General features: G+C 34.8%; 1 protein-coding gene across 2 annotated transcripts; it reads left to right on the forward strand.

The window, feature by feature from the left end:
* Positions 1 to 9564: 9564 nt before the first annotated feature.
* Positions 9565 to 13569, forward strand: LOC120079007 (alpha/beta-Hydrolases superfamily protein). 2 transcript variants are annotated; one of them, XM_039033169.2, is made up of 6 exons: positions 9565 to 10209; positions 10349 to 10385; positions 10908 to 11144; positions 11235 to 11282; positions 12514 to 12956; positions 13121 to 13569. In XM_039033169.2, exons 1-6 carry the CDS (start codon positions 9905 to 9907, stop codon positions 13191 to 13193), a joined length of 1143 nt encoding a protein of 380 aa, XP_038889097.1. In that variant the 5' UTR covers positions 9565 to 9904; the 3' UTR covers positions 13194 to 13569. The 2 variants fall into 2 exon arrangements, with proteins under 2 accessions (XP_038889097.1, XP_038889096.1); XM_039033168.2 differs by lacking the exon at positions 13121 to 13569 and having other exon boundaries at positions 12514 to 13114.
* The last annotated feature ends 9406 nt before the right edge of the window (positions 13570 to 22975 follow it).

The following is a 22975-nucleotide window of genomic DNA, read 5'->3' on the forward strand; positions in this document are numbered from 1 at the left end:
CTAAAGCTGATCTAACGACCTTCTCCCTAGTGAATGCAATCTATACTTGATTCTACTCTTCTATATGAGTAGAATTCACTTGAGTGATTCTTCCTTTCAGTTGATGGACCGAGAAGCTTCTCCTCTATCAGTGGTAATAAGGTATCATAGAACAGCTTTTAAGTACTAAAGATAGAAAGAAGTGATGTTGTGCTAACAAAGCTAGGTGTTTGAGGATTGAATGAACACCAGGATTGAACTACCTCTTATGGGTGTATATACTTCTATGTAGTTACAACGTACCATTAGCTATGAGAATAGGGTAACAGTACTTAACGCGGGAATAAAGCTCATCTCTTTCAGACTCTTCGACTTACGATTCTTCATCGAAACTCACTGCCCAAAATCTTAGGGCTGACAATATGCCTTGAAGTGCATCGGCTCGGACATAGGGATTCATCGTGGGACCCCCCAAACGTTCGTTTAAGTGCACTACAATGGCCTTATCGAACGATCCACCATCAGACACTTGCCTCAAGCTGAAGTAATATTGGACAATGGTCCGAGTGAATACTCGGTAAGTGCTTTACCCTTTGGAAATAACATGCGCCACTGTGAGTTTGCTAGAACTCTATCTAGTCGTTCTTGGACTTTAGCAAGTCCCTTTCTCTTGTTGCTCCAAGTGAATAAAGGACCTTGGAATCCCAGGTCCATGAGGCCACAAGCATTCATCATATTGTTGAACATGCTGTATTTGTTTAGTGAAGGAGCCGAACCACCAAACTTCTCAGCAGCTGAAGGTATATCATTGAAAACCCCAACCATGATCCTGCAAAGAAAGGAACGGGATGGTTTAGCATAATTTGTGGGATCAGCTCTACCCTTACGGTCCAGGCTTCCAGTTCGACAAGTCTGCCTGGCTCGCAACCTCCGTACAGCTCGATGTGCGCCTGCCTCGTTCGCCTAGTTGGATGAGAGGAAGTGTAATAGCGTAGCAACGAAGGAGAACATAGTTTGATCTCGCAGGGTCTTTCTCATCTCACTTTACATGAAACACCTTTCTTTCATTTCTCGTACTTCTCCTTGCGTGCCTCTTTGAGCGATAGCCCTTGACTTGAAAGTTGAATGAGAGGATCAGGTTTTTACAAAGTCCATGGAGATGGAGAAAATTCTCAATCCTTCTATTCATATGAACCGATAGGGTCTTTAGTTACTTACATTACTGGGGATTATCCCGTGCCTTTCTTCTTTCTTTTCATTTTTCGGTAAGTCATATATGATCTTCTTTTCTTCATCTGTATGTCTGGTTCACGCACTTTATACCATTTCTACCCGCCCTGTTACATGAAATGTGCCAAAGCAAACTACTCCTGAGAGAGACTTATTATCATCGCTCCGCCTTTTCGCTTAACTCCCGGACTATTCGCCCTATTTCCCTAAAAGCCCAGCAAGGTACTAAGGACAACAACATGAACATTTCATTTACAATAAAAAAAAATATATACAATTTGTTCTTTACAATAAGATAAACTAACTCTTATTATAATAACAAAAGCTAATAAGCTTATCTTTAGGCAGCAACATCTCTCACTGGTCATGTTGAGGACAACAAGTAATCTTCAAGAACTAGTTTGCCTATTTTGCTTTCTCTGCTCTCTTCTCAGCAAGGTACTGAGGGTAGTTTCTCTTCCAGTGCCCTTCCTTGTTGCAGTGGAAACACTTTCTTTTATCTATAATGTTAGCCTTGCCTTTTCTATCATCAATTTCCTTCATCCCTCTCCCCTTGTTCTTCTTAACAGGAATACTCTTACACTGTGAAAAGGAAGCAACATCAGGCTTTTTGAAGGACGTTCTTCTCTTCTCAGCGGTAGTAGCGTGTACTTCCAATTTCAGACCTTTAGCTTCAATCATAGTCTAGTAAGCCTGTAGCTCATTCAGAAGAGTAGTCAAGCTATATTCTATTTTATTCACAAGCGCGTTTGTGCAGAACTATAGAAAACTCTTCAGAAGAGATTATAGAATAAAACTGACTTGACTTCTCTCGTCAATGAAAACCCTATTTACTTCTGCCATATTGAAGTGGACCATCATGTCCAGGACATATTCTCTAACAGAGGCCCCTTTTATTATACGACAGTTGTAAACGTATTTAATAGCATCATGCCTTAGGGAAAAGGACGGTTATCCGAACATCCCGCGTAGAGATTCCATAATCTCTTTGGCAATACCTATAGTCTCATGTTTCTTCACCAAGACATCAGATATGTTGGCGAGGATAGAGGCACGGACTTTGTCATTCACCCTGATCCATCTATCGTATGCATCACGAACAGTTCGGTTTGCATTTGAGCCAGGAATGGAAGGACCCTCTGTTAGTAAATCGTCTATCATCAGTATAGTATTCAGATTTGATTTCCAAGTTCTATAATTATCCTCAATCAGTTTATCAGACGCCAACAATTGTACTGGTGAACTCGTAATTCTAAAAAATATAAACAAATTTTATCAGTGAATTGTTTTTTAAACCCAATCAAGTTTTAGCAAAGTAATAATATACCCAAGATTATTTTTGCAACGATACTACAATGAGACATTCTTGACTAAATACTATCTCCAAAGTAACTCATATTCCGATAGTCATTTAGCTACCGTTTTTTGTCAATAATTACTAATTCTTTAGTGATTTTATAAGTGTAACACTCTGTTTTTAGACCTCAGAAGCCGACCCCAATGATGCTCCCAAAATTGGAAAGTCAAAGTTGAAACCGACTTTAGAAATCCTATCCATTTCTAGAGTTTGAGTTGTTTCGAATCCTATGTTAAAAAACTCTGAGGGGATAGCTGTCGTTAAACGACTAGCGAGGCCGATTTAAAGACGACAAGCAGACACAACATAGGAATCTCACGGTTCAAACCAACAGAAGAGACTGGAGGATATGTTGACACATATCCTTCACCCACTTACTATGAACTACTTCCCCCATTCGCTTTGGTCTTGATCTCATGACGAATATTTTCCGAATGGAGGTCACTCCCAGGGTGACACGAAGTGCTGCATGGATCTCACGGTGGGAATTATCTAGGGACGTGAGAATTGAAATCAATATATCGTATATTTGATTTTCCATTGACAACTTCCCCTCATTCACCATGATCAATTCATGCAAAAACTTTTCGAATGGAGTTCACTCCTAGGGTGACACAAAGTGCCGCATGAACCTTTCAGTGTGAATCTTGAGAACGTGAAAAATTTTAAAATCAAAACATCACATTTGATTTTAAGGTGAACAACTTCCCCCATTCACCAAAATCTGGATTTATGAAAATGCTTTTCAAATGGAGGTCACTCCCAGGGTGACACGAAGTGCCACATGAATTTCAATCGTGAACTCTTAGGGACGTGAGAGCCAAAAATAATCATATCGTATATGTTTATTAATCTCCCACTAAAGCGTTCTAACATATCATATACATTATTTAATTTTCACCAAAGTGTACTAATAGCATATCATATATGTTATTAAACTCCCACTGAAGTGTTCTAACGTTAAACGGGGTATACATTTCTTTAGTTTGTTCTGGCTAATTAAACAATCTAAGTCTAGGTGTTTATCCAAGTATAATGTTTATATTTGGATTTAACCTATGATGTCGAGGTGATAAACCAGTTTTAAAACCTCATATCGCTCACGCATTGCTCATAAAACTAATTAACAATGCTCAGTAATTCGGCCATAATCCCCAGGTAGGAGGTGTTCCGTAGATCGTCAACTTAAATACCCTGAGCCTTCAACAGAATTATATACCGGTTGAGTTTGTAACCCGAGTTCTACAAGTTTAACGACCTATTTTAACTATTAAAACGAGTGGTTAACCTATGTAAGTATGCAATTGTTCTTTGTTTATAGATTTTAAATGTCTAACCCAATTTTATAACGACTTACAAAATTTTAGACATGCTAAACATCCACAACATACATCAAAGTCATTCAATATTTAATATAATACTTATATTAAATAAAAGAAACCCTAAACATGCATACTATATATTATAACATTTTATAACATTCTTTCAATGCATGTAACATGCTTCCTATGGTGGGATCTTAATTTTACATGGCATACTATATGCACATACAAAATTTATTTAATTATAATATACATTACATGTATAAATAATTAAACACATACTGATATGGTTTTAGTTTTGGCATTTTCAAGCAAACAAAGGCCTAAATATTACAAAAACCAGCAAGAAACAGCTCCAAAACTCTTCTGGACCTCTCGAACCGCTCCAAATCGTACCTAAACAGTTTAAACCAGACGTGAACTGATTGAACCAGACCAGCTAAAACCCTTTTGAAGCTGAACCAGATCGAGCTTGAAGAAAACCAATCAATCGGTCAATCCTTGATGGTCATCTCTCGGTCAACGGTTTAAATTCGTCAAATCGATTGAAAAATCTCGCTGCTGGACAGGAATCTCGCTCACTCGATCAAAATCTCACTCCTTGATCAAAATCTCACTTGAACTCGATCAAAAACTCGCTGCTTGCTCCTCGTCAAGACTGGATCCTCACTCGACTATGAGCAGCATTGCGACACTCAAGGGCAACGTTGCAGCGGTGCCTAGATAGAAGCTCACGATTCGATTTTCTACAACTCAACCTTCTTCACTTCTTTCTTCAATTTCAATTCCAATGACTCCAAATAAATTACAGACTCTTGAGCACACATAAGCTCATTAAACAAGAGCCAATTACAAATTTAACCAAGGAATCAAAGAGAATTTAAATGTCAGATCTCAGAAAACCATATCAGTACATCATTTTCATATATCTCATAAAAGAAAACACCCACCACACCAAAATTAAACTAAATTGAATGCTTAAATGATGCTCTGATATCAATTGTAGGAATATACCAGTATGTAGCGGAAGTAACAAAGATCAATAAGCATTCTAATTCATTAATTTTGGCTATAGTTTAAGCATGCTCATAAATTAATAAGAGGGTTTCACAATATATCTTTGTAGAACCATTTGAATCTTAAATTCAGCTGCAAATCTCCTCCAAATCTACTTGTGAATCACTTCAAGGCCTTCCCTACTATTCTCGTGGAGCTTTAGATTGAGTTGTGGGGCTCAAAATAAGCTTGAATAAAGGGAATTTGGAGAAGAAGTACACTGCAACACATTGGAAGAGCACCTTCTTCACTCTTAAGTTTTTCAGCAAAAACCTCTCAAGTGCTTCAGATTGCATGCTTGATTCTTAACCCAATCTCCTTATTGCAAGACCATCGTGCAAAGTAGATAGCTGCATGAGAAGCAGCTCATGCTTGGAGATTGATTCAATCAATTTGGTGGAGAAATGAGTGAGCTAGTTGAAGAAGAAAGTGGAGTTCTCCCACTTTTCCAATTTTCATTTTTCCAATTTTTGATTTATTCAATTTGATTTTCAAAAAAATCAATTTTGATTTCAAAATTGAATTTTTTTTATTAATTTTACAAAATTAATTAATTAATTAATTTTTTAATAAAATTAATAATAAATAATTAATTAAACAATTTAATTAATTCTAATTAATTTAATATCAAATATTAAATTAATTTTACACAAATTCTACCATCATGAATCCCTATTCATGAATTTAATATTTAAATCATATTTAAATATTAATTGATTCTCCAATCTCTTTTAATTTAATCGTGTAATTATATCACATATAATTACTAATTCCTTTAATTCTAATTTGAACATTTCAAATTAACTTATCACGCTACTTTAAGGCTAATCCATTTACGAGCTAGTAGGGAGACCTCGTGGACCTACAGATCATGGGCTCCAACGATCCGAGATTAATTGACTAAACTCTTTACACCGAATTAACCCCCATTCATTAACTAATGGGTCACTCCACTAAAACCCATAGTTGCACTCTCCTCACTGTAGATATATTATGTCCACTCGATATAACCATGATTAGTAAGTTAACCATTCATAGGTTGTTCGCAATAATGACTGGGTCAAATGTCTGTTTTACCCCCGAGATTACCTCTTGTTCCTTAAGTCCCACTCTCTAATGAACAATTGATTTGTGATCCAATCAACAAACTGAGCCCCTCTTGGGCCAATGAGAGTATGGGACCCCTTATTCCAGACCTAGAGTCAACACTGAAGGGAACAACCTCTCTATTATCCCTAAAAGTGGGTAGGAGTGAATTCCATCTTGCACCCTATGTCCCCAACTATCTACCCGTTCTTACCCATAAAATGGAAGTTTATTGAGTCGGCGTTGTTGAGTCAACCCTCACCTATGCAAATCTAAGGATAATCCCGAATAAACAGGAGTTCATAATTAGCTTAGGACTAAGGTCAAGTTACCTTGGTCATCGCTTTGAAATAGTCAGTCTTAAACAGTAAAAACGTTATAAAGTAAGAGCGACTGATTTCGTGGTCCGATCTTGTACAAACTCATTGCACAGGACACCCTCATTCCTCATGTCACAACATGTATGAATGAGGATCATATCATTTATAACACTTTACAACTTCTTGTAACAACTACAAAATGAGCCGCATTCAATAGTATTACCAGAATAAGGCACCCAACCTTATTCATATACTATTGATCATTTTGAGTATTTACTCGAACCTGATCCACTTTTATGTCTCTACATAAAGTTCAAGTACTCATGTTATAGTCATGGATGTTTTAGTTTATTGGATTTATTTCTAAAACGAAATAAACAATTCATATGTTCAATAACAACTTATTGAATTTTCAGAATAAGTGTTATTGTTTACAAACCACAAGTTTTAGGACATAAAATCAAATACGCAGTTGGTCGTCGAAGTTTTCATTAGAGGTGGCTGGAGCCTGGAGTTAGTTCCCGGAATGTGACAATATGAGTAAAGCCATTGAAAACATTGGAAGAAATGAGAGTTGGGGTGAGTTGGTAAAATATACCAACTCAACTCCACCAACATTTAAAGTTGGTGGGCCAAATACCCCTTAAAAGTTTAGAGCTTTTTTCTCTAACTAAAAAAAAAAAAAATAATTTCATCATTTTGAATATTTTTAGTTGGAAAAGATAGATATCATAATGAAGTTCAATCTCTTGTTGACTCCATTCCCAATCTTGGACATAGTGTTGCATTACACGACTTTCTTCTTGTCAACGTAAATATATCTTGGGTCACGTATCAATTTGTAACGAAAATTAGTATAACCACGATGAAATTTCATTGTTAGATCAATTGTAATGAGCCACGATGACAAAAGTAACTGAATTGTTATTTATCACATTTATTTAGAATTATGAATATGTCACATTTACTATTATTCTAATCATTACTGTTACTATTTAGGGTCAAACGATAACAATAATAGTAACAATAACAATAAATATGATAGATTTATATTTCTAATACTGCAATGTAACAATAACGGTAACCGTAACAATAATTGTAATGATATCAAGTAGTGGATCTCGTGTAATTTTAAAACGCAATCAAATTGATCACCGTTGCACCTCAATTGTATTATGTTCTTGAACTACAAATTTAAAAGTAAACCTTACATTTTATTACAATGACTGACACATATAAATAACAGACAAATGTAATCAAACGAAACTTACTTTTTAGATTACAATTGATTTATTACATTTTTTTTGTTTGGAGTAAACATGAACCTTAACGGTTCATGATTCGACTTTCCATACTCCTAGATAACAATTTTCAACTATATAGCTAAAAGGCCAAACACTATGGGTAAGATATTGTTCTTTTTTTCTGATCATTACGTTCGTTAGTTTTGTTTTGTGTTTTTTTTTCCTTCTCATTGTTTTAACTCAATTAAATAATAATAATTAAAAAATGAAAAACTTTGAAACAACGAACAGAACATAAAAAATACTTTTTTAATTAAAAATTAAAAAGACATAAAGATCGTTGTTAACGGAGCGGGCATACCAATGAAAATACAGCCATTTGCCAGCCCTATCCCAGCATCCAAACACCACCTAATCTAATCACACTACCAAACAAACGCCAACTCCTTTTTTTTCTTTTTAATTAATCCATTATAAATTAAGAAAATTACAAAGGTTAATTCAGTTTATAAACTTTAGTTTGCTTTCTAACAATTTAATTCTTATATTTTAAGTTTTGATTTTTCATGAAAAGTGTTGGATATTCTTTCACATAGAATCGATAATCTAGTTATCAAAATATTTTTATACACATCAAAATATATAATAAAAAGTTAGATAATTATTTTAAATGGTAAAATTACTTCGAATATTTTTAGGTATAACAAAATGTCACTGTCTATTAGTGATATATATACTGATAGATGTCTATCATGGTCTATTGTGATTTATCACTTATAAATAGTGAAATCTTACTATATTTGTAAATAAGTCAATTTATTTTTCTTTTTTTTCTAAAACAACCAATTTTAAAATGACAAAAGTGATTTTAACGATTTCAAAATCACTCCGAATCATGTATCAATACATAGATTAAAAAAACTTTTGATCCTAGAAAAATACACTAATATTAAATTTCCACGAAAGTAATAATTTAGTTCATATAGTTTAATTTACAGCAATCTAGTCCATATATTTATATTTTTGCAACAATTTAATAATTATTCTTTCATAGAGGTAGTTGAAAATTTTCATCAAAATCAATCGTCATTTTCATGTAAGCACTTAACCTTCACATATAATTCATAAAAAAACAACTACTAATAATTTTATCAATATATATTTGTAGTAAGTTTAATTAAATAAATATTAACTAATATTTCTCACAATATAAATTAAATCTCTACCTACAAATTTCAAAATGTAATATAGATAAAAATCTCTACAAACAAAAAGCTGAAGAAACTAGAACCATTTGATTATCATTTCATTTTTTATTTTTGAAATTAAGTACATTTCTTTCCCATTTCTTATAATGATTTACATAAGTATAATGATTAAATTATCAGCCAAATTCCAAAAATAGTAACAAGTTTTTAAAAGTGAGTTCTTTTAGTTTTTAAAATTTGACTAAGTTTTTTTTAAACATTTGATAAAAAGTAGATAAGAAAGGAAGAAATTTAAATGTAGAAGTAGTGTCTATAGAATTAATTTAAAAAATAAAAATAAAAAAAACCAAGTGTAAATCATCTAAAAATTTAATTATTATACCTAAAATGATGTAAATCATCAAATAAATATGATTAATTTTCAAAAACTAAAATGGAAAATGAAATGATCAGCAAAAAAATATAGAAATAGTTGGAAAGCCGGGGCCAAAAACTTTCAAAAAAGTTGGGAGTTGTTTTTATCTAGAGAAGCATATTAACCAAAAAGTGTATTTTCTGCATCCAAAAAAAGTAATTTTTAACCAAAGAAAAAGAAACATAAAAAGGTTTGCTGTCTGTGACGCAGTAAAAACAACCACCCAATCTCTGTCCTCCGTTAATCCATCTGCCTACCCTACAAGGACACGTGTCATTCGTTGAATGAACTGTACTTTTTCTTTGTGACACATCAGTGTCACCAAGTGCACTCCCTTCCTTCGGCTCCTCTCCCAATAATTCCCGCACGTGCTTCCCTTTCCCCTCCCCGCCGGAAAACCCTCCATTTTCCCCATTTCCCCCATTTTCCGACTTCCTCAAATCCTCAAATCCCCAATGTCCTAAACCTAAAACCAATTTTCCTTACATTCTTCATCCTTCAAAGCTCAAACAATCCGACCCCATCTTCTTCTCTGTTCGTTGTTTTGATGTTTTTTGTCGTGACGGCGATTTGGGATTGTTGAAAGGGTATAGGGTAATGTTCAGTGTTGGTTTGATCTGAGGGGTGTTTTTTTTTTTTTTTTTTTTGGGTTTATTTTGTATTGGGTTCTCTGTTTTTTAAGGGGAGATGGGGGCGGTGACCTCGTCTATGGCGGCGAAGTTTGCGTTCTTTCCACCGAATCCGCCGTCGTATAAGGTGGAAGAGATGGAGGAGGGAACAGGGAAGCTGGTGATGACGGAGGTAGCAGCGAGGGGAAATGTTGATGTTTTGAAGCTAAGTACCAAGAGAGGGAATCAGGTCGTGGCTCTGTATGTAAAGAATGTATCGGCTACTTTAACGTTGCTTTACTCTCATGGGAACGCTGCTGATTTGGGGCAGATGTACGACTTGTTTGTGGAGCTTAGTGTTCATCTTCGAGTCAACTTGATGGGGTTTGTGATTGTGAACGCCTTGGTTATGAAATGCTCTGTATTTAACTGATGTGAATCTGTTTTTTTTTTTTTTTTTTTTTTTTTTTTTTTTTTTTTGAAAGCTGCTTTTGTCATTATGTACATATTTTTTCCTTTTTAGGTACGACTATTCGGGATATGGCCAATCTACTGGAAAGGTATGAAATCTTATTTTTCCGTGTTGATCAGATTCTGTAAGTAACTTTTCTTGAGGATGGAAATCTTTGGAATCTTGGGATCTATGGCTTTGTTTTTAGCTGTGTCTGCTCTATTATAGGAAAGAAGTGACTGGCAAATTATGTTAAGAGTATTATGATTTGTTTCTTGTCATGCTGGTTAAAATAGGGATAATTGAAGGTAAGTAGGAAGAAATGCTCTTTATTTTCTCTGTTTATGTTTCCAAATCTTTGTAAATGTCATATCCTTTCCAATTAAAATCGATGGGCACGAGGCTCTTGCTAATTTTTGAACCTACGGATGATAGGGAGTATCAAGAATACTACAAATTACTAAATATACCATAATGAACAAGTTTGAGCTATCTTTTTGGTTAACTAAAATTTACACAGTATCTTTTGAGTAGAAGTTTCTTTTCTGGTGGAAAATTGAAGTCTGGGCTTTATTGTTCTGACGAGTTGGATGTTGCTGACTTTCCTTTCTGGCATTCTCCCTTTTTTCAGCCAAGCGAGCAGAATACTTATGCAGACATTGAAGCTGTCTATAGATGCTTAGTGGAGAAATATGGGGCAAAGGAGGAAGATGTTATCTTATATGGGCAATCAGTTGGCAGTGGACCGACTTTAGATTTGGCTACTCGTTTACCGAACTTGAGGGCGATAGTTCTTCACAGTCCAATCTTGTCAGGTGTTCGAGTCATGTATCCAGTAAAGCGAACATTCTGGTTCGACATTTATAAGGTCTACATTCATTAATCCCTAAATTTTACTTTGTCAGCTTGTGTTATGAAATTGGATTTAATGGTCATTCTTCCATTTTCTATATTGCAGAATATTGACAAAATCCCATTGGTCAATTGTCCAGTTCTTGTAATTCATGTGAGTATCCTTTCGAACATCTGGTGATTACTAAGATCTTGAATGCTCGAAAATGTGGACAGTTGGTGTACTATAGAGTAGTAACAAAGTAAGCCCTCAAACATTGTTCGATTCTTTGGTGGATTACCGAATAATTATATTCTTAAATGCAATAGAAAAGGCTTATAGGTCTTGGTTATTTTCTTAAAAAAATTAATTTATAGGAGCATAATTATCTCATTGCAGCAAACAACTTGAGCAACCAGTTAAGACATTATATCCTAAACCAAAAGGGTAGATGTCCGAATCTTGTACCCCACTGATTGTTAGTCTCAAAATTCTCTCACCGCAGCATTGTTTTTTTGCTCTTTCAGTAGCCTTTCTTTAACTTTCTGAAACATTTGAAAGGCAAAATCAAAACCAGGCAGGCAAATGGTGATAGTTAAAATCATTCCATTTGAAACAATACTCTCTGTTGTCCTTCAGAGTTTGAAAACCCTGAACAGTTTGACACCGTCCATTTGTTAATGTTAGTTCCATTGGCCATGCATTTAGCCTTTTTAGACCGATGGTAGAAACTAGAAATCATTGTAAGCCCAAGGAAAATTTGAAAGCCCTTTGTTATTTGTTGCGTCATAGTTGTATTCCTGCTGATCTGGTGCAGAACCTATAAGACATCTTGAAACAAAAATACTTCGGAGTTCGAGAAATGACTTTTGGTTTGGACTTCCAAATTCTTGCATACCTTCCATTTCATGACATATTGTTGTGGTTGATTGTGATAATTTGCTGCCTCACTGCTACCTTGCCAACAAGAACACAGTTTAACTCGCTTGAATTTGTACTATCAACCTCGAGGTTTGAGATTCGATCTCCCACCTCACCATATTATCAAATATATATATATATATATATATTACTGCTATCTTAATGAAAAAAGACTTGATTTTCGTGTTTGAAGCACGTCATGCTGCAGTGTAGAATGAAAAGAAAAGAGAGACTTCTTAGATTCAATTGTGGACTAGAGGTGGACGTAAACTGTTGCTGTTGTTCATATGTACACAAATGGCGACAGCTGGTTTGATGTATATGCATGCCTGATCTGTGAAAACAAATGAGCCTTGAATTAACTGGTTGAACCTGTTTAGCATACCGTCTCTTGCATATTAAATGATACACCATTGGACATATGATTGATTTCTGGAAGCTACCTTACAAATGGTATTATATATATGTTCTTGTGTCTTGCTAGGGAACTGCTGATGACGTTGTTGACTGGTCCCATGGAAAGCAACTTTGGGATCTTTGTAAAGAGAAGTACGAGCCCTTATGGATAAAAGGAGGAAACCATTGTGACTTGGAGCTTTACCCGCAATACATAAGGCATCTCAAGAAGTTCATTTCTGCCATTGAGAAATCACAGCCTAGGAGTGGACCTGGACAACTCACGAATCAGCTCAATATTCCCAGAAACAGTACCGACTTCAGAGAAAAATCTAGATCCAGCACAGATCAAAGAGAGAAAACCAGAATGAGTGTTGATCAGAGAGAAAAGCCAAGGATTAGCACAGACTGTAGGGATAAAGTTAAAGTTGCAAATGGTAATGGGGACAGGTCAAGAAAGATGTTAGATCGACCGGAGAAGTTGGCAACTTGTGCAGACCAGCCAGAGAAACCGAGGAACAGTATTGACCGGTCTGCCTACCGCTCTTCTCATATAGCTGAAACTCATGCTGTCGTTATGCTATCCTCTCATTTCTTTTCTCCAAAGTTCACTTCATAGCATACTGATTATCATGTTTACAATTCTTTTTTTTATATGCTTTCTGATAATTTTTTAGCATTGCACTCTCTTGCAGGTTTGGGGACATGGTGAGATCGGTTGGATTATGCAATATTGATTGTTTCAAACCTACAGCAACACATGTATAGCAGAGCGGGTTTACTTGTGTTGAGGCTTAATTCTTCGTGAGTGTTAACTATTTGTTGTTTGGTTTGGTTTACCATGGAAAGTAAAGGTAGGAAATTGATTTAACCAGGGAGTATTGTGCATCTTATATATCTCACAACTAATAAATCTAACCCTTCACCCCCTTCTAGTTTGATTGTGTATGATGTGTTAACTTTGTTACATTTCCACTCTTTATAGAAATGGAGTTCTTACTTCAGAAGCTTGTCATTCAAAACTTTTAACACAAATGTTGTATTTTTTTTCTTTCCCTTCTGGGAAAATGAACAAGTTTGGAATGTTCTTACCCTTTATTTGGGAATGTAAGATCTAATTTGAACTTGTGTTGGAAAGGGGCAATATGAGAAGTATTTTATTTTATTTTATTTTAGAATTTCAGGCCATTTTGTTTTCATTTAAATTTGATCCTACTATTTTGTTGTTTCAAGTAGTAGAATCAATTTTTAGTTTGTTGTTGTGTAGAGACTTGATTGAAGCTTTTTAAAAACATTAAGAATGAGATTGAAGCTGTATGGTGTTAGGTTATTTTGTATTCTTTGCAATTTACCTCTAGTGTTAGCTTCATTTTAGTCTGTATTAAGGCAAAACTTTATATTTACAAACCTTGGCATTGGTGAATGTATTTAATCTTCATGGTAATTTTAATATTAATAAAAAAAAATAGTTTTAGTTTGTGCCAAGTTGCTTTAGTGGAAAAAAAAATGTAATAATTTTATATTATAACTTTTCGTAAAAAAGTTGTATTCTTCCATGTGAGTGAGAATTGGTCCGTAATAAAATCTTATAATCTGATTGAGTTTGGAAAAGTCTTCAATCCAAATGCATTTGAATATGCAGTTGGACTCACATATTTGGTAAGAATATTTTTGTGTCAATTTTTGTCATTTGTCATTTGAAATGAGGCGATACCGCTTTACAGATGGAAATATCGGTAGCAATTTCAACTGCTTTAATAGTTTTATAACTCCCTTTTCTTGGTCTTACGGATCTACCAGTTATTATGGTGAAGTTGATAGTGATTAAGATCCTGATGTTTCTATCAATTTTATTTTGTTTCATCGGTCTGGATGTTGAATTTTTAAATTTTTGTTATAACCACATTCATGCTACGATATTAGTATGCAATCCCGCAAACCAGATATTGATGAACAAAAGAAAGAAAAATAGTAGATGACCAAAACAGAAATATTCATTCCATTGTTAGAAAAAAAAAAGTTATCACAAAATTAGTGGATGATCATACAAAAGAGAGTTAATGGGGTTAAGGTTCTCTATTAACCAAAAAAAAAAAAAAAAAAAAAAAAAAGAATATACAAACTCGAACCCTAGCCACACCACAAGAAGAAGAATCCAAGTCAGAGTCACTGGATATAACCACCAATGTTCGTTTGGGTTTCTTCTTTTGAACCTTTATGTCGCTTAGTCCTTCTCCAATGCTACGCTTCCTTGCCACCTCCTCCACGTCCCCTTTCCTTCTTATTTCGTAAAGGGATGATTGGTTCACACCTGGTCGTGAACCAAGGAATCAGTTTCCATTGTCGAAGAAGTAGGATTTTGTGGAGGTTGTCCTTCTGTGGTGCTTACATTCCCTTCTACCGTGTTCGCTAGTTCATCGTCTTCATCGGTCTTTTCGGGCTCCAACGTGGTGAGACGGATGTGAGTGCTAGATTCATCCGAACTCCAAGTCCATTGATCGAACGAGTAGTCAGAGAAGTGGCATTCCGGGGAGTCGTCATCCTCCTCAGAAGACTCCTCCATTGTTGGTGGTGTGATGGGGCTCGGTAGGTCAAAATTGGGAAGATCATCACGTAATAAAACTAGTCATCGTCGTCAAAATCATAGCTATAACTGAACCATATTTGCTATTTTTTCGAGTGTAAAAAAAAAGAGAAAAAAATTAAGATGGAATATGAAGGGTTAGTGATGGAAAATTAAGATGCGTTGAGGATTCTGGTTATCGTGGAAGAATTCTTCAATCTAGCTACAACAATGTGACAAATTAGGACCTTATTAATAGAAAATAATGTATCCATAGTTTAACATCCTAAGATATAGGTATTAAGGTTACCTTTGAGATCGAGTCAATAAATTCTTATATTGACCATTTGTGACCAAACATATTTGACATCATACTCATCATAACATTCATTTTATCATTTATCTCCTGCCTGCCACTGATAATATAAAGGCAATACTCTAAAGTAGTGAACCTATTATGGTCAGAGGTAGATGCAGATGATACCCACCCTATAGATGGCTGCTCCATGCCACTACTACTTGTTGGCATGGAAGAAGGCGTAGTGGCAAAGTTGTGTAGGGAATCATTTGTGGAATGATCTTGCAAGTCTGCATCAACATTAACTGTATTATGCAAATAAACAAGAGGATCAGGAGGACAAATTCGGATACAACACACTGCAGTGACCGCATTGTATGTTCGACAGGTTCTTCAGACACATATAAATGTCTCTCGTGCATTGGCATGCCTATATACACTAGCTCTTGATCGGACATGTGTATGACATTCGTCATCATGCAAATTAAAGTGTAAATACTAGAATATGATGGTGACATGAATTTATGTTGAGTAACGAACTAAATGATGTACACTTGAACACCTTCTCCTGAAGCGTGCTACGTGGTGTAGATCGGACACGGGTCCATCTCATAGTATGAGGAGTTGCGGTATTACTTATTTTCGTCCCAACGACTCCATCGATTATTGATAATGTTTTGTATAGCCAAACCTGTGCAGATATGTATCTAAGAGTATGATAATGATGAACACAATCAATTAAAGATGCATCATAACAGTAGTAGACGTACCTGTAGGGAAGGTGGAAACCCGAAAAGGCTAAATTTTACGATATAGGATGAGTTAGCTGCACTATTGTTCCGGTACATACTTAGTTTTCCAACAATTGCTCTCTCCAAACCTTCTGGTGTTCTTTTCCATAAGATAGTCTCCCAATCCATGCTATTGAAATGACAGATATCATCAACATCAAAGAGTTGTTGGGATTGATGTCCTAATTCTCCTGGAGTCTCGTAGTTCATAAATTGTTATGAATAAAATAAGAGTTATTTTATTTGGCATTTACTCATATCCAATAAAAAAAAGCTCCAAGGTTATTGTATGTGAACTTAAGCATGTATATGAGATATACAAGTGAATCATGCCTTAAATGATAACCTAAATGGGTCTGTAGTATAAGGATTAAGAAGGGATACCTAATCCTTGTGACACTACGGATATGACCCACTTTATAGAGGTTTGCAAGTGTTGTGAACTACTACAGATGGTAGATCCTAACCATTCATGTGGAGCTATGCGAGCGGGGGTGTCCTATATAAAGAGTTTGTATAAGATCAGACCACGAGATGACTAGTCTCTGTATATAACGTCGTTGATACTAGAGACATACATCTCACCTAAACAACCATAGGTGACATGAACTCAATCCTGAGTGTTTTGAAAACTTCTGCCTTTGAGGATGGTCCTTTGATTAGTATGGGTGAGAGTAGCCAGATTGCCAACTCAACATGCCTACCTTTTTGGGGATTTGTCTGATCTGGGAGCTGGGAACTCAGTTACACAAGATGAAATTCACTCCTTTTTCGAAGCAGAAGTAAGTAGAAAGATTGCTCCCTTAAGAGCTGATTCTAGGTCTTGAATATAGTGGCCACAACTTCTCTTTGGAAGAGAAAACTCAGTCATAGTAGGACTATGACTTATGTTCATTAGAGGGATCAGTGGTACTTAAGGAGTTAGATGTAACTACAGGGACATAACGGTTATTGGCCCAGCTGTACTTACGAGCGATTTGTGAAGGGTTATCACACTGTTGATTGGTTGATATAGACACATAATATATCTGTAATAAGGAAAGTTCAACTGTCGGTCTTTAGTGGAGTGTCTGCCAGTTAACGGATAATGGATCCCGTGACTAAAGAGTTTAGTCAATTATTCACGTACCATTGGAGCTTTGAGCGGTCCCCTTGGTAGCTCAATAGATTCAAGTTGAGAATCAATTCTTGGTGTTAATTTGAAATGTTCAAATTGACAAGAGGTAATTCGATTATATATAATATGATCGGTGTGATGTATGAGATACACAAATGGAAGATTAATGTAAATGAGATTTACATTAAGTACCATGAAATAGAAAAAGAACTATGGTTTATATGTTTCATGAGATGACATATTAAAACTATAGGTTATAAATATAGTATGGTAAGTTGGTTATCATATATATTTATAATAATATTAATTGTTGAATAATTATATCTTTTTCTCTAATAACCAATTGAGTGGGAGGTTATTGGTAGTTTCATGGTAACCATGAGATAAAATGAAAAATATTTTCCTAAATTTAGGAGTGGTTGTGAGAGTTCCCATTCTTGGCAAGTTCTCATGGAAAGGCTGTCAAGTGGATTAGATTCACTAAACGATAGCAGAAGAAGACCAAACGATTATGGAGTGACATTACACGACAGTTCACTCAGCTGGCCATTAGCTAAACGATCGCAGAGCTTTTGCTAAACGGTCGCATAGCATTTGTTAAACGATTGAACATCGTCTATGCGATAGACCTTTGTCATCTTCCACTTGCTCAATCGTTTACCCGAGTGTTCCTCCTCCAGTCTCTTCCTCTAACCAAGTCCACACAGAGTACACACTTCTGGATTCTAACACCGAGAATACCAAGGTAGCCATTGTGGTGGTATCGTACTCAACTCGACTGAGGCATAGGTTTTTGGAGGCCGTTCGTTGAGTTCGTGGTGTTCATGTGGAGGTCGCTGATTGATCATGTTGTATTGTGATCGCTGTGTTCGAGCGATCGTGTGTTGTAGTCTTGGAGATTGATCGAGCATTCGTGATCGAGGGAGTTTAAAGATGAGTCTTCAAAGGTATGTATAATTCTATCCCTTGATATTATGTAAAGCATGCTGTAATTTCGTTTTGTACATGACCTGTTAGTTTCTGTTTCTTGATTGTAATTGTGTATGTTTTAATACAAATAGAATTTGGAACGATCATTCTGCTGTTCATGGAAATCCTCATATCCGATTTCCTTCAGGAACAGTGTTATATCAACGAAAGTATGCTTTTCTTTTTCCATCATCGTAAGTTCAGTGTAGTATACCAGTGAAATCTTAACAACAACCTCATCGGTCTCAAACTCCAACTTTAGATACTCATTTTCCAAATAAAAAATGGTAAGTGTCTTTTGACCAGGGAAGTACTTATCCTTTAAATGATTTCCCTTAGTTGTTGGCCAGGGTACTACATGTACACAAGGCCATAACCCTATCATCAAAAGGAACTTTGTCTTCCCAAAAGTCAGAATGCCTCCTCTAATGTTGAACGTAATGTAGCTTCTCGGTCGGTAACAAACTCCCGTAATAAGTCCTCATGAACTACACAACTACTGAAAATGATGTTCAGGTTAATACCCAGACCGGATATTGTTTTACTGAAAGCTTCAAGCTGCGCGTGAATTGGCTTCTGTTTAATAACAACATTTGCATTTTTTATATGGGGTAGGCTCGTATACTGTGCTGGAAACCATTCTTCCCGAGGAATCTTGTAACAAAGTTGTGCCATTGCTTATTTGGAAATTTTTAGCAAATAACACATTTTAGAAACTTTACTGCATTTACCAATACCAATTATATTACAGTTTTACTACTACCAATTAATCGATATCAATTTATTGATATATCTTTCTTCCTATTGACTTACTACTATATGACCTAATCGACATCTATTGGGTTGTATGTTCTAAAAGTCGCAGTTTGTAAACATTAAACATATTCTATTTGCAATAAAGATGTTATTGAGGTTTATTTAATAAAGTTGTTATTGAATGTGTGAATTGCACTTGTTAAACTCCTAAATCCAATAAACTAACAAACCCTTGGCTATAACATGAATACTTGAATTTTATATAGAGACATAAAAGTAGATCAAGTTCGAGTATATAGCCAAAACGGTTTATAAGTATACGGATAGGATTGGGCACCTTATCCTAGGGACACTATGGATGCAACCCACTTTGTATATGATACAAACGATGTGATCCTAAAATCATTCATATAGAGGCATGCGAGTGCCGGCATCCTATGTAAAAGATGTTTGCATAAGATTGGACCGTAAAATAGTCACTTTTCTTTATAACATCATTTACTGTTAAAACTGACTATTTCATTTCGATGACCTAAGGTAACTCGATCTTAATCCTGAGCTAACTATGAACTCCTGTTTATTCAGGATTATCCTTTAATCTGCATGGGTGGGAGTTGCTCAACATCGCTGCTCAATTAGTCCTGCAAAATGGAATTCACTCCTACCTGATTTCAGGGTTAGTAGATAGGTTGTTCCCTTAAGTACTGACTTCTATCTTGAACAAAGGACCCCGTCCTTTCTATGACTAAGAGGGACTCAGTTTAATGTAGGACCACAAACCAATTATTCATTAGTGGATAAGTTGAGACTTTGTTGGGGTTGATGCTCTAAATCTCGTGGGTCTTGTAGTTTGTAATTATAATATACAAACATTTTATTTACTAATAAAATATGAGATGTTTTATTCAATATTTAGTAGCATTAACCCACAAACCAATAAACTAACATCTAAATTTATCATCTGTAGCTTAAACATATATGTAGAGACATAAAAGTGGATCATGTTTAAGTGATAACCCAAATGGTCTGTAGTATATGGATAAGGCTGGATACCTTATCTTGGTGACACTACGAATATGACCCACTTTATATATGTTAAAATTGTTGTAAAGTGCCACAAATGATCTGATCCTAATAATTCATATAGAGACATGTGAGCGAGGATATTCTATATAAAGAAGGTTGTATAAGACTGGACCATGAAATGACTAGTCTCATTAGATAACACTGTTTCTAATAAAGATTTACATTTCACCAGGATGACCATAGGTGACATGACCTGAATCCTGAATGAGTTATGAACTTCTACCTCTGAAGGCGACCCTTTGATTTGTATGGGTGAGAGCGGTCAGATCGCCGACTCAATAAGCCTACCATTTTGGGGATTTGTCTGATTAGGGAGTTGGGAACCTAGCTACACAAGACGAAATTCACTCTTTCCCTAACGTCTAGGTCGATAGAGTAAACGAGCATAAAACGGAAGTAAATAAGATCATTAAGCAGTCTAATTATACGTAATTTGAGTATAAAACATGCTAAAAATAGTTTTTCACAAAAGAAGATTTCTAGAATGTATACCTTTGTAGATTCTCTCTTGATCCTTGCTGAACTCCACGGATTTGATCTCCAAATCCTTAATAGACCACCAAGAGAAGCTTATCTACTAATATCAGCCTTGTATTGAGTGGTTTAAATTGTAAATTGAGAGGTATTAAGGTTGGGATTGGAGAGAGTTTGAGATTTTTTGAAATTCTTAGAATTTTCCAAAATTCAGCATGCATCTCTATCAAAATTCTGAATAATGAAGTATTTAACAAGTTCTAACATGCAAGCACTCAAACAATCAGCTAATTAACACTTCAATTATTACTAAGTGAGTGGGAAAGGTGTTGAAAATGGGATTAATCCACTAATTGAAAACAAAAATTGGAGAAATCCACTTTCATTAAAAAAAAACATTTTTTGATTTGATTTTTCTAATTAATTTAATTTTACAATAAAATCAAATTAAATAAAAATCATAATTCAATTCTAAAATTGAATTTCAATATTAAAAAATGATTTATTAATTTAATTTAATCAATTAAATTTTTTTAATTAATTAAATAATAATTTAATATAAAACATTAAACTAATAAAACACCTAATTGAAACATGAATCCCAATCACGTAATCAATATTTAAATATTTTAAACTCTACAATTACATTTAATTTTGATAAAATTAAACGTCTATTATATCATATGTAATTATCCAAACCCTAAATTGAATTTGAACCTTTCAAATTCAAAATCCTAATTTCGAATTTGAATGCTTCAAATTTGCTCGATATTCTAATTCAAGGTATAATGTTTTACGAACTAGTAGAGGGACCTTATGGACTTACATATCATGAACTCCAATGATTTGAGATTAATCGGTTAAACTCTTTAACTCGAGTTAATCAATATTTGTTAACCACCGAGACATAGCACTATAGCTCGATGGTTGCATTCTTCTCACTATAGATATATTTCTGTCCACTTGATTTAACCATGATCAGAAGGCGATCCTTCACAGGTCGTTCGTATTTACAGCTAGGTCAAAAATACCGTTTTACCCTTGCAAATACATCTTGCTCCTTAAGTTCCCACTGATCCTTTATTGAACAATTGGTTTATAGTCCAACTAATAAACCATGTCCCTCTCGTCCATAAGAGGGCAGGACCCCTTTATTCAAGACCAGGAATTAGTACTTAAGGGAACAACTTATCTGCTAACCCTAAAACGGGTAGGAATGAATTCCATCTTGCAGGACTATATCCCCAACTATCTATTCAGTCTTGTCCCCAAAATGGGAGGCTTGTTGAGCAGTGCTGTTGAACTACTCTCACCTATGTAGATCAAAGGATAATCCCGATTAAACCGGAGCTCATAGTTAGCTCAAGATTAAAATCGAGTTACCCTAGGTCATTGAATTAAAATAGTCTGTTTGAACAATAAACGGTCGTTATCAAGAAAAAATTTTATTTCATGGTCCGGTCTTATGCAAAACTCTTTTGCATAGGATTCCCCCACTCGCATGTCTCCACATGAACGATTTCGGGATCACGTCATTTATATTAGTTATAAAGTAGGCCGCATCTATAGTTTCTACAGGACGAGGCACCCAATCTCATCTATATACTTATAGACCTTTTTAACTATACACTATAACTTGATCCTTTTTTATATCTCTCTATAAAGTCACAGTATTCATACTATAGCCATGGATTCGTTTATTGGATTTTATAACATAATGCAATTTCAATTTCAATAACACTTTTATTAAATAAATTCTTCAATAATACTTTTATTGATATATAGAATATGTTTCCATGATTATGAACAATGAGTTTTAGGACATTCCTAACATGGGTAAGTAGATAAATTGCTCCCTTAAGAGTTGATTCCGGAGCTTGAACAATGTGGCTCCGCACCCTCTCTTGGCTCGAGAGGGATTTGGTCATAGTTGGACTATGACTTATTATTCATTAGAGAGATCAGTGGTACATAAGAGTTAGAAGTAACTAGCAAACGGTAATTTTGGCCCAACTGTACTTACGAGCAATTTGTGAAGGATTATCGCACCGTTAATTAGTTATATCTAATAGACACATAAATATATTTGTAGTGTGAAGAGTGCAACTGTAGGTCTTTAGTGGAGTTACCGACAATTAATGGATATAGGGTAATTTAATTAAAGAGTTTAATTAATTATCTAAGTATCATTGGAGCTTCAATCAACAGGTCCATAAAGTTCCCTCTGTAACTCAACAGAGATTATTGAGAATTAATTTTGGATTAATTTGAATTGTTTAAATTAAATGAAGGAATTAATTATACATTATATAATTAAATTAATTATATATGTGATATAATTAATATAATGTATTTGATACATTATAATATAAAGATTATTTTAAGAAGAATTAAACATTTGAATTTGATTCAAATACTAAATGGATGAGATTCATAGATTAAATTTAGTATAAATGTGATTTATATTAAATGTCATGCATTAATGAGAGAGAAAAA

This window comes from Benincasa hispida, chromosome 6, assembly GCF_027475165.1.
Source record: "Benincasa hispida cultivar pf3 chromosome 6, pf3_genome.v1.1, whole genome shotgun sequence".
NCBI lineage: Eukaryota > Viridiplantae > Streptophyta > Magnoliopsida > Cucurbitales > Cucurbitaceae > Benincasa > Benincasa hispida.

Bases quoted from the DNA above. Each gene is read 5' to 3' on its own strand.
- LOC120079007 (XM_039033168.2), top strand. From the start codon at position 9,905: ATGGGGGCGGTGACCTCGTCTATGGCGGCGAAGTTTGCGTTCTTTCCA. The intron at 10,210-10,348 runs GTTTGTGATTGT...TTTCCTTTTTAG, and splicing joins CTTCGAGTCAACTTGATGGG to GTACGACTATTCGGGATATG. The intron at 10,386-10,907 runs GTATGAAATCTT...CCCTTTTTTCAG, and splicing joins ATGGCCAATCTACTGGAAAG to CCAAGCGAGCAGAATACTTA.